Source organism: Euprymna scolopes, chromosome 16 (assembly GCF_053919585.1).
Source record: "Euprymna scolopes isolate OS-2025 chromosome 16, ASM5391958v1, whole genome shotgun sequence".
In the NCBI taxonomy this organism is placed as follows: Eukaryota; Metazoa; Mollusca; class Cephalopoda; order Sepiida; family Sepiolidae; genus Euprymna; species Euprymna scolopes.
Genome location: NC_136497.1, coordinates 134290729 through 134304280, shown reverse-complemented (window position 1 = coordinate 134304280; position 13552 = coordinate 134290729). Strand labels below are relative to the sequence as shown.

General features: G+C 32.9%; 1 protein-coding gene across 1 annotated transcript; it reads left to right on the top strand.

The window, feature by feature from the left end:
• Positions 1-5592: 5592 nt before the first annotated feature.
• LOC145296104 (uncharacterized) lies at positions 5593-12297 on the top strand. The gene has a single exon (XM_080142245.1). It carries the CDS (start codon positions 5716-5718, stop codon positions 6751-6753), a length of 1038 nt encoding a protein of 345 aa, XP_079998371.1. The 5' UTR covers positions 5593-5715; the 3' UTR covers positions 6754-12297.
• The last annotated feature ends 1255 nt before the right edge of the window (positions 12298-13552 follow it).

The following is a 13552-nucleotide window of genomic DNA, read 5'->3' as shown; positions in this document are numbered from 1 at the left end:
AAGCTATTAGACAGAAAAGTAGACAGATTTCATTAGCAAGATTTGTGTGATAAGTGTGGGGGAGTCAGAATGATGAAAAAGAATAACTGGAAAGCAGAGTGCAGCAAGAACAACCTCAAACATAAAAGAATACTTATGAGATTCAAGACTAGGGACACATACAGTGGGGAGATTCTTGTGAAGAAAAATATCAGGTTGACAAAAATGTTCTTATGGTTTTAACTTTTAAATTCAGATGAACATATCTCGGCTCAAGCAAAAATTTTTTGATCAAAATAAGCATCATCAGAATCAACACACTTTTGCCAACGCAAAACAAGTGTATTTATGCCAGTAATGCAAAAATCTTGCGTTCTGGTGGTGATGAAGTTGTTGAAGGTGTTAAGAATTTCACATGCCGGAAGTTGTCGAGATGCTTGAAAAAGAGGTAGTCGATAGGTGAGAGGTCTAGAGCATATGGCAGATGAGGCAGAGTTTAGTATCCCAATTCGTTCAACTCCTGCAGGGTAAGTTTAACAACATGCAGTCGGGCATTGTTGACTAATGCTGCATGTTGTTGTCAAAGTTTCTGATGCATTTCATCCATTTGTTGACAGTACTTCTCTGCTGTAATGATTTCATCTGCATTCAAAAAAAACTAATGGATGAGACCAGTCACAGACCACCAAACAGCATCATCTTTTTGGTGCAACTTTTGTTTTGGGAAGTGTCGTGGAGCTTCATCTGCCTCTTACTACTGTGCTAAGCATAAAGAACCCATTTTTCATCAAGTAAAAGTCCAGTCAAGAAACGGGTCATTCTTGTGTAAAAAAAGGGGAGATGACACTTCATAATAGCGTTTCTTTTGATTGTCATTCAGTTTGTGAGCTACCTATTTATCAATGTTTTCTTGTTTTTCCAAACTCTTTCAAGTGAGCTAATTGACTTACACTGTTACGTTCGGCAGAGATGTAAAATGTTGACACACACACACAGTACAATTGATATATACAGAACATGCCTGTTTTCTACTGCGTTTTCTCTTTGTTTTTATACCTGTTAAAGCCCCCTTGGTAGGCAGCAATGTAAGAGACGACATAACCCAAACAGGAATCAGAAAAAGAAACAAAGATGGATATAAAACCATAGTAAACAACAGTGTATGGGGTAGCGATTTAGCAAAGAATGATTTACTAATTAAATTCAATCGAAATATAGTCATGTATTTTCTATAAATATGAGGGCGTTCTAAAAGCAGTGCCTTGTGTGGGGTATATGGTTAGAAAAAAAAACAAAAAAGAAAACATACCGGGCGTATCTGCATCACTCTTTGGGAAAGAAGAATGAAAGGATGGCTAGCTCATTTATATACACGAAAGGCATCTTGGGAAGGCAGGGCATGATGGGAGAAACTATTTTTATTCCCTGTCTCTTCCTTTTTTTTCTAGATAAGAGGATATAAAAGCTGGGAAAAATTACCTGGGTGGGGGTGCAGAAAGAAAAGAGTCGTGAACATCTTCTCTTGAAAAGAATTTCGTATTGCTGACGTTCAGATTGTGTGGTGTGACATTGGTGGTGAGAGAGGCCAGGTGTGGTCGATTGGAAAAGAAGAGGGCAGAAACATGCTGTTGGGAGAGCGATTCGTATCGATTAGAGATTGCAAACTGCATTGTTATAATGATTGAACTTTTGCATTCATTACCTACATTTTCATCTATCTGTTTAAGATATTGATGGTATGAGACTCTAGGAAAGCAACTGCTGTCATAAACTTGTACCAGAAGCAGAGATGCGTCATTGAATTCCTGGAAAAAGTGATTGTGGAATGGTGATGACTATGTAATAAAATAAATTCTGGAGCACAAAAGGTCGCTCGTTGTAATGATACCACTTTCGTCTTTGGAGTTTTTAAACTTTTGGAGATAAAATATAGTAGGTTTTACTATTGGAACAACACTTGTGTATTAAAAAGCAGTATTTAGTATTAATAATAATATAATTTAGTATTAATAATAATATAATTTAGTATTAATGATAATATAATTTAAAACTTGTTACAATATTTGATGCTCCATTGCATTTGTTTATTTTTCATATTTATGTCAATTTTTATATTAGAAAAAAGTTGTTGTTAATGTTTAATATTTTCGGTTTATATCTATCTTTGAAATAATTTATACTATGCTTTTATATGTTTTTTGTCTTTCAACTTAGCCACAACATATTAAATTATTTGAGATACGTAAAGAATAAAAATATTGAACTTATTTTAACTTTGCTTTACAGTTTTTCTTAATCGATTTCCTTAGTTTACAATTCTACTTTGCTAGCTTTTATTGCATTGTGTAACTTCCCCCACTCTTTATCTGTGTCTAAATCAAAACGTAGATTCCATGAACATAGCTTTTTTCTGAGAAGTGCACACCTGTGAAATTCTCTTCCGTTTCCCTGTTTCCTACCTGACTACAACTTGGACGTCTTCAAGTCCAACATATACAAATTCCTGATTAATCGCCCCCTTAAGTAAGACACTTTATCTAATCTCCAATACCAACTATTACTATGATATTATCCCATTGATTATTGTACACAAAGTAACCCTTATCCCTGCGGGGCTTACGGGCCTTGATAAGTGGTGATCCCTATGTAAAAAAAAATGAATGTATTATAGGATCTAATATTCACATGAATCGAAAGACCGTCTCCTAAAATTGTTTGCGCTGAAAGGTTTGAGTTACACTTACATAAAGCTTAAAAAAAAGCAGAAGTCAAAGAAACTATGACTTTCTGCTGATAATCTTGGCATCTTTCTGACTGACAAGTGAAGCAACCAGATGCACGCAACAAGTTTTAACTTGAACTTAGTGAACAGTGCTCGCTAATGATGAAGAGGACACAAAACTTTTACCAAAATGATCTAATACACGTCTGTGGTTTCACAACAAAACGTAGGTGCATAAAGAATTCTAACAGTAAGGCATAATATAACAATAAAAGAATCACAAAAGAAATGAAAATAATATAATATTTAACTACATGTCCATAAGTTGAAGTGGTGAAAAAAAAATAAATGAAAATAATATAATATATATTTAACTACATGTCCACAAGTTGAAGTGGTGAAAAAACAAAAAATAAGAAATGAAAATAATATAATCTATATTTAACTACATGTCCACAAGTTGAAGTGGTGAAAAAACAAAAAATAAGAAATGAAAATAATATAATATATATATTTAACTACATGTCCACAAGTTGAAGTGGTGAAAAAACAAAAAATAAGAAATGAAAATAATATAATCTATATTTAACTACATGTCCACAAGTTGAAGTGGTGAAAAAACAAAAAATAAGAAATGAAAATAATATAATATATATTTAACTACATGTCCACAAGTTGAAGTGGTGAAAAAACAAAAAATAAGAAATGAAAATAATATAATCTATATTTAACTACATGTCCACAAGTTGAAGTGGTGAAAAAACAAAAAATAAATGAAAGTAATATAATCTATATTTAACTACATGTCCACAAGTTGAAGTGGTGAAAAAACAAAAAATAAATGAAAATAATATAATCTATATTTAACTACATGTCCACAAGTTGAAGTGGTGAAAAAACAAAAAATAAGAAATGAAAATAATATAATCTATATTTAACTACATGTCCACAAGTTGAAGTGGTGAAAAAACAAAAAATAAGATTAAAAATTATTTTCGTGGAGAGTATTTTTAAATGAAGATAGCTCTGTCTGAAAGCTCTCTGTTTGCCTTGCAAATTCCCTGTCTCCATAGAGTGCTTAAAAAGTCCAGTCCAAAATAATACAGCAAGGATCTGATAGGTGTATCAGAAGTCTTTGTCTAATGCAAAGCTACAAAACTTTTCGGCTAAAATGTCAAACAGAGGTTCTCTAGTCATAAGTTGAGTCGAGTAGAGTTCGTTGTTCACAACACAAGATACACGTCGACGTTCTCTATTTACATATCTTAAACGATTCTCCCAGTGACTCGCCTTTTATAATGTTTCGGGCACACCCAATTTGCATATACCACACGAGACTGCTAGAGATCTACGCATGACTGGAGGCGTTAAAAGGCAACAGCCGCCATCTTGGGCCTCTTTTTTCTTTTTCTGTCTTGCAGCGTGCTGCAGAGACAGATTCTCGCCCATCTCTGAGGTAGGTCCTCTCTATGTTTATCACAATAGCTTATGTGTGACCAAACATTTCGAGAGCTTCTCTTTGAAAATTCCTGTACTTAAATTATCAGTTTAACTTTTTATGGTCAGAAGTCTTATTGGTCATGTTGTAACCAACGGAAAGTTTGTGACGGCATCTCAATCCAATCTGTGAAAACTGGTGGATTTACTTCACCTTCAGTTTGTGATCATCTATTAATTATAAGCTTTTTCCAAGTTACTTAAAGTTATAACTATGTTCAGTGCTTTATTTTCACTTTGAAAATGTTGGTATTTTAACTTGTTGCTCGCAACTGAATGTAAAGACATTTAAATTTTAAAATCTTACAAATGCCGTCAAGCGACATAAACAAACTTGTTTCTTCTTTAATTGAAATTGTTTAATATAATAACTTAGAAAATATCCTTGAATGCATTATTTAATAAAACAATGAGAATATACAATTTAAAAAATATTCATGGTTTATTGTTTCCTTGTGTAATAATTCTTATTTAAATTTAATATAATAATTTGGAAAATATCTTTTTTAAAATCCTATAAATGCCAGTTTTAATATTTTGGCAGTATGTTACAAGGCTAAAAAAATAATGAATCATATACAAAAATAAAAGCGTATCTATATATTCGAGATTTCATTAAACCCAATGCAAGCAATACAAACCTGTTTCTTCTGTAATTGAAATTGTTTAATAAAATATATTGTAGAATATCTTTTAATGCATTATTTAAAAAAAACAATGAGAATGCACTACTTAAAAATATTAAGGCTTCATTGTTTTCTTGTGTAATATTTAAATTTCCTGGTTTTTACTAGACATACTTTTAGAAGTTTGGAATTAACATCAAAATGTAAGTATGATTTTCAATATTAAAACAATAATCTAATTTTTCCGAATATCACAAAATACTTGATTTCAAACAAATATGCAAAAGGGTAAAGTAAGATTAATATTCCAACTTTAAAATTTATTGAAGCTGAAAATTCGATTAATTGATGATTTATTTAATATTTTAGTATTTTTTTATTTTCAGATAACCCACAAAGAAAGGATAAAAAGAAATAACAGGAAATATATTGTATTCTTCTGAGTTAAGTAAATGAGCATTTCTACTAATCTCTCATTGAATTATATGCAAACATACTTAAGAGAAGTCTCAAATATATATATATATATATATATATATATATATATATATATATATAATAAGATTGGACATAAAATATATTCCTCTTCCTAAGCAGATACTGAAGAAAAACCTTATCCGTATTTCTACTAATTTCTCATTGCGTTTTATATATATATATATATATATATATATATATATATATATATATATATATATATATATATATGCATATATATATATATATATATATATATATATATATATACAAACATATGCAATACGCAAGTAGATACTAAAGAGAAACATTGAATGATATACTGAAAAGATATCTCAAATTTATTATATATACATGTAATAATTTTAAAAGAAACGTATTGGACATAAAATATATTCTTGTTTCTTATGCAATATGGAAGCAGATACTGAAGAGAAACCTTATTTGCATGAAGTCTGTGCGTCGTCACTTCCAAAGAAGGCTATTTTACAAACAAACCATCCAACATACCTCAGAGATAAACCTTATTCTTGCGAAGTGTGTGGGTCTTCATTTTCACAAAATTCCCATTTAAAAAGACATATTCGAATACACACTGGGGAGAAAAGATTTTCTTGTGAAGTGTGTGGTTCAACTTTTTCAGAAAATAATTTTTTAAATATTCACATGAGAACGCACACTGGAGAGAAACCTTATTCTTGCCAAGTGTGTGGGTTGGCATTTTCACAAAGTTCTAGTTTAAGACGACATATGCGCACCCACACTGGGGAGAAACCTTATTCTTGCGAAATTTGTGGCTCAACATTTTCAATAAACTTCAATCTAAAAGTACACATGCGCACACACACTAAAGAGAAACCTTATTCTTGTGAAGCGTGTGGCACAGCATTTTCACTCAAGTCTACTTTAAAAACTCATGAGCGAACACACACTGGAGAGAAACCATATTCTTGTGAAGTATGTGGTTCATCATTTTCAGAGAACTCTTTGTTAAGAGCTCACATGCGAACACACACTGGTGAGAAACCATATTCTTGTGAAATATGTGGCCTGTCATTTGCACAAGGTTCTAGTTTAATGCAACATATGCGAACTCACACTGGTGAGAAACCTTACAGTTGTGAAGTTTGTGGGGCAACATTTTCAATGAATTTTAATTTAAAATCTCATATGCGAACACACACCAACGAGAAACCTTTTATTTGTGAACTATGTGGGTCAGCATTTTCACGAAATTGTAATTTGAAGACACATATGAGAATACACACTGGAGAGAAACCTTTTTCTTGTGAAGTGTGTGGCAAAACATTTTCACAAAATGCTATTTTACAGACACATATGCGAACACACACCGGCAAAAAACCATTTTCTTGTCAAATTTGTGGATCAGCCTTTTCACAAAATGCTCATTTGCGAGGACACATGCGAACACATGCTGCAGTGACATTTTGAATGCCTTATAAACACAATATTTTTAAGTAAAGGGCTCTATCACGACAACTTTACATATTCGAGATACAAAATTGTAGCTACCAGATCAGGATATCAGAAGTTATCAACATTATTACTTAAATGCACCAAATTTTTTTTTTCTGTTTTGTAAAACTTGAACTTCAAAACAAAAAAAACTTTTTTTCTTTTTCTCTCCTCTTCTATTCTGGCACAATTAGGGCATTAGAATATGTTGATTTTCCCTTTATCAAAATCGCTCCATGGGGCCACTTTTTTAGCCTTAGGTGGCAACCCATGACGTGAGTAAAAATAGGGAATGTCATTGTAACTCATCACTTTGGGTTTTATCTAGGCTAGACAGTCAATTGAAAAGGGCTGATTCAGTCTATCAGCTATACATGATGAGCTCTAATTCAGCAGACTAAATCAACTTTTTCCTAAATGCACAAATAATTTTCTCCAGATTACTGAATTAAATGGCAACTGTAGAGTTAATTGGTTTAGAGGAAAGTGCCTGTGACATCGTTCTATACTTTGATTTGTTTTACTATTTTCTTGGGTGGTGAAACACGGAAGAATAACACGTGTTTGTAGTGTTATATATTGGGTGATATGGCCGTGACGTCTATTTTGTTAGCACCGTCTATATTCTAGCTATCCGAGATTTTTGAATATCTCGATAGATAGAGAGATAGTTTGTTTGTGCATATATGCATATGTTGTTGTAACTCGTCTAGTGAATGGAATCACGCTGTTCATCTATCTATGAATAACGAGACGCTTTGTTATAAAACAATTTGATTTATTTAATAACAACATATACACATCAATACGGCGGTGAAGGAAGGAGAGGGTGGTGGGAAGGGTGTGGTTGCGACCGTGACAGGCAGTTGAGCGTCGTCTGTCCTTCTCTGCTGTCACCTCTCTCTCTGTCTCTCGACTTGTTTATGATTGCTTTTTATGAATTTTCCCGTTAAACGATTTACGTAATCGACCCACATTCTGACCCTGTTGATGTTTGTATTTGGTCTTATTTGCGGCCGAATTACGTCATCTTATTCCCGGGTTTCATTTTTGTCGGTCAGGGTTTAAGTTCATCCGAACTTTGCTCCATTCAACGTCTGACCCATAAACCGACTTGCATCATTGGACGAGGTCATCCAATTCCAGTTCATTCGCCCCTCCCCTTCTTATTGTACAGTAGATTTTTCAAACACGCCCCTGTATCTCTGTCCTATTGGAATTTTCCATTAAACTAGACTCTGTGGCAGAAACGATAAAATCCTACAAATATTTTAATGTATACTAAAGCAATCAAGAGACCACACATTTAGTCACATTCGGACACGGTAAATAAAGAAATCCTCCTGCGATGTATCATTATAGAAGCAGAAAACAACTCCACATTGACAAAAATTAATACAAAGGGTAACTTCTGCACAAATAACACCCAAGAGAGTTAAAAATTTGCAAATCGGAACTATTTTAGCAAAGGTAGAAAAAGATATTCTATTTTTCTAAAAATGAAAAGTTCTATGATAAAAACTAAAAACCTTTCTACAGCAAAGGGTGTAATTCGAAGTGAGGATATCTCCAACTGACGAAAGAAAAACAAAAGTTTAAGGTCTTATAAACATTAAAAGAGTTTCTATTAAAGAAAATCGAAACTTCGCATTAACAAACACATCATGGCCTTCAACACTTAAAAAGAGCCCAAAGAAATGAGATTTGGTTGTGCAATTTAAAACGTTGAATTATTCATAGTAAACTTTGATGCCAGAAATTTGAACATTATAAGGATGCAGGTTATTACCAACCAGTAGATGTGGTAAATGTACTCAGTAAAACTCAAATCACACTACAAAGAACTGTACAAACTGGTGCAAATTTGCAAGATGTGGAGAAGACCATTCAGCCTATGTAAGGAAGTTAGGAAAAAAAAGATATAATAACTAAAACAAAAACAAAACATCCTGAAGACAATCACATTGGGGAATATTATGTGCATAAAAAATAGTGAAAAAATTATAAATATGACACATTTTTTTAAAAAAGTATGGTTAATAATTAGTTAATTATTAAACTTTAATGATTGATTATGATTAAGAATGAAATAAAAGCATACCTTGTTTGTTTTAAATTAGAATCACACAGCAAGTCATATCGACTCTTGACAAAAATATAAATTAATTAACACATAGCCATGTTTTAGTTTCAATACAGACACAGACAAGATTAAATGTCTTTATTTACGTTTTGATACGAAGAGAGCAAATAATATCATCACTCGTTTATATATACTTACAAAGGGAAGGTAACTTTAAGTTACTCAAAAGCTTAATCATGGAAAAATTATATGTAATCAAAGCATAAAACAAGGGAGTAAAATTTTCATGCAATCCAATTGACACAACTTCCAGTATCTTCACAGCATTAAAATCTGATTACCATTGACACTTTCCAATACTTGGGTGCATATGTATGGAAAAAGGAAAAAGAAATAATAATGATAAAATAAAAACAAAACATTTCTTTTCCTAAAGCAGAATCGCAGATACATATGTGAGGTAAAAAGTCATAACAAAAAATAGAATCACCAAAAATTCCTGACACATCCGGAATCATCACTGGCTCAAGAGAGAATAAATAAAAAGGAGAATAGAGAAATACTACTAAAGCAAGAACCAAAACTCCTTAATGCAACAAAAACAAAATAAATAAAAAATTCTGAATGCAATAATTCTGAGAGTAACGACAACAGTCCAAACCAATAAAATGAAATATAAACCATGGCAAACATAATACTACGCTCAAACGTAAGAGACACAAAGTTAATCTTGAAGTAATAGCATTCCTCATTAAATTTTTTGACCTGCAATAATCTGCCTACAAGAAACTCATCCAGAAGAAAATGATACAATGTAAAACATTACTCATCATGCAACTACATCAACAAAAAATTAAAAAATAGTCATTGGTGGATCATAATTACTAATCAATAGCAAGCAGACCCCTCCGACGTTGCCTGGGGTTGAATGGAGGAGCAACGAATGCATTTTATACTCCTACATTTTTATTTTCATCGAAATTGAGGAAATAGCCTATTTTTCAATCAAATCAATTGATTGCCTGCTCTAATTGGGACACATTACGATGCAGCTAGTGGGAGCTTCACATGCCTCTTGCAGTTACTACGTTCGCAATATCTTGTAGTCTATATTGCACTATAGAGAAGCTACTGTTGATTTTATAAATTTTTTAATATACAATGACTTGCATTAAAGTCAAGTATCATTCTTTAATTGTACTCTAAACAGAAAAATTCATTTTGAACGCGTCCTTGTCATATCAAAGCGCTTAATGTTGATTTTATATGCCTGGCATTACTGGTTCTGCGGTGATAATAGTTTGAATTTAAAATGAAAAAGTCATGTATCATTGTGTAATTGGGCTTTAAACAAAAATATTCATTTTGTATGCTCCCCTGTCATATCAAAGAACCTACTGCTGATTTTATATGTTGGGCCGTTGTGTAAGATGTTTGACCCAAATCGTCTGTTCCTTCTTTCATCAGATTATTTTGATTAGCAATTATCAATACTCATCAAAGACATTCTGGCACAAAACCTATCTGAGAACACTGCCAGGTACATACACCACCTTTTTGTGAAATTTCATAAAAATCCACCCAGCCGTTTTCGAGTCCATATGGAACAGACTCTCAGACACACAAAGTTCTTTTTATATAATTGTAGAGATAATATTTCACACAGCAAAGTAAACTTAAGAAAAAATATGCATCTGGTTGCAATAACCACAACTACACAAATCAGTAACGTTCTGCTTACTTTACATACCACCAAATGAAACAATGGATGACACAGAACTAAATAATTTAATTCAACAACTACTAAAGCCTTTCATATTAATGGGAGATTATAGCAGTCATAATGCGTCAGGGGCAGTAAAAAAAACAACAAAGGTGTACAAATTATCAAAAAAAGACCAAACTAAATTAATTTGCTCAATAATAAGGAGAACATATACCTCCATCCAGTAGCAGGTACTCTAGCAGCAATAGACTTAACAATATGCGACCCACTTGTATACATGCACTATAGCTGGAAAACATACGATGACACACCCAGAAGCGACTACTTCCCTTGCAAAATGCCCTGCTGAAAGCAAATTGGGAAAAATTCCAAAACGCATGCCAAAAGAAATTAACACTAACTTAATGAAACATATTACATGATATCTACTGATAACAACTCTATATGGCTTGGAACATCCCATATAGGGTGAACCGGGATAATTCCACCGCCAACTTTACAAAAATGGCTGCTAAAGACAAAATAATAGTTTTTACTAAAAGAAAACTTAACACAGTGTAAAACTTAACACACAGGTCAAAACAGTTTAATATAAAAAAAAATTGAACTCATGTAACAGGGTCAGTGAAAAAAATATGTTTCAAATCAATTTCAATATTTACGAAAAAAGGCGCAATTCCCCCCCCCATCTTCCTTCCATTCCCTTTGCCTCCTTTGAGCATCAAAAGTGTAAGTAACAATATAACTGGCCAACAGTGTCTTTTCAAATGCACCTATCATGGACAAAGTCAGCTCTACACCCCACACAAGGTAGCCTAGCCTATTGTTTGACTGAAAAGTTTTCGAAGAGGTTTCTTGACCGGGTTCACAGAGTTTGTTCATCATTGTCGTCATCATCACCATGGGGGTGACTGGGTTGACCAACCCTCATCACTGTGCCCGATTTGTGTGAATCGTCATCAGAGATGGTAGCATGTTCTTTTTTTCCCTTTCCATTTCTTTTTACTTTCTGCTTTCTTGCTGAGGACGTTTCATCTTCATCGTTGTTGCCAACTGGAGCTGACCGTTTTGGTTGCTAATCTTCATCACTTTTCAGTCTCACAATTGAACTCTAGCTTGGACATGGGGTGGATTTCCCCCAACAAGGATAGATGATAAAACTCACCTGTTGACTATACTAGGCCTGAAAGATTGAATGTTTCAAAGTGAAGAAAAAAGGTAGCAAATTAGTATAACCTGTGTCAGATTAAGAAAGCAAGATCTTGACTCTATGATCTCATCATAAAAAGTGCGAAAGGTGTACTTGATGGATGTTTCCAAGCTTGAAACAGTTAAATTTCCCACCAACATGATTTCTGGAAAGGAAATGCTATTCAAGGGAAGCAACTCTATTAAAAACTCAAGTTAGGGATGAAATAGCACTCCTGACAGCAGTTATTTCCCATTATATTTAAAGAGGGTAGAATTACCCCAGTTCAACCTTTTTATCTCTGTGGACATAATAGAATTCCCCGGGACTTTGGCCCGAGGTTCGATTTTGTCAAGAATCCATTATGGCTACTACTGGACTCTAATTTTAACACATACATGAACTCTTTTCTCTTCCAACAGTATTTTTGGTATTCATCCATTCTCATGAACCATTCTTTGCATTTCCTTTCCTTTTTACATAACGAACATAATCAATAAAAATTTTTTTGTTTCTATCCTACATATTTTTTGACTAGTTGAGCCTTCTTTTTCTCTATTTTCAGCAAGATAGTAGATATTTTTCTAAAACTGAACATTCATTTTTCTGTTGCAATTTGCGTGTTTACTTAAATTTAGACTTGTTAGCTGCCACTAAATCTGCAAATAAATTTCTTATATGCTATAAGCCTATGCATAAGGAAATATGGTAGCTATGAATATAAGCTTGTATCGCTATTCCATCTTTATTCATCCTTTTGGCCTAGGTCCATCCTGAGGTTGCTAAAAGAAGAAACTTAATTAAAAAAACTTAGATCTAAGAACTTCTCAATCAGTTGGGCTATTCTCAGTAAATCTAAGTCATATACCCAAGGCTACAAGTCATGTCACCTCCGTATCTCCGAGGCTGTAGGAGTAATTACACCCGGGTTGATGTAAAAATGTGATTAATATGAAAAGCGAACTAATTCTGCAATGCAAACATAAAATAAAATACATCTCGTAAATATCTTAATCATCAACTAGAAATAACTCACATATTGCACTAAAAATCTTACTTTATTTTACTTAGGACTCCTTGAACTTGCTAGATCGTTCAATAACGTTCAAGTTGCTTTATCAGTCTTAAACACCATATTCTTATCCATATTTATAAGTATTACTCCACTAATCACTGTCTCTAAGTGTAGCAAGCTAATCAATTGGCTCTCCAGTTGAAGTATGACATTATGATACTATTAAATGCATAAACTAGACTCATTTTACTTTTGTCTCTTTAGAGTAAAAATAAATCAGCTGAAAGTAAAGAAAGAAAGGAGAGAACAAAAAATATGATCCTGGTGAGAATCGAACTCACAGACTCTGTCTAAGCATGGCAAGCTAATCGATTGACCCACAGTTGCAGGATAAAATTATGATATTAAGTGCTTCAACTTGAGTCATTTTTTCTCCTTTCCTCCCTCTCTCCATCTCTTTCAATCTTTCTTAGTTATCCATTTAGTAGGCAATTACGCTTCTTTCACAATTATAATCAATAATAGGTACTTTTAGCTTTTATATTATTATTATATATTATCATTATATAATTTTATTATATATTATCATTATATAATTTTATTATATATCATCATTATATTATTTCATTATTACTAGCCTGGGTGTCCGTTGTTGCTTGAGTGTTTGACGGTGTGTATTGAGTAAAAAAAAAATTAGTAAGCAAGCAGGTTCAAACCGTGATGCGAAGGAGGAAAAGAATGTGAAAAGAAAAAAGTGACGTC

Excerpts from the sequence above, each read along its gene's own strand:
- LOC145296104 (XM_080142245.1), top strand. The coding sequence starts at position 5,716 with ATGGAAGCAGATACTGAAGAGAAACCTTATTTGCATGAAGTCTGTGCG.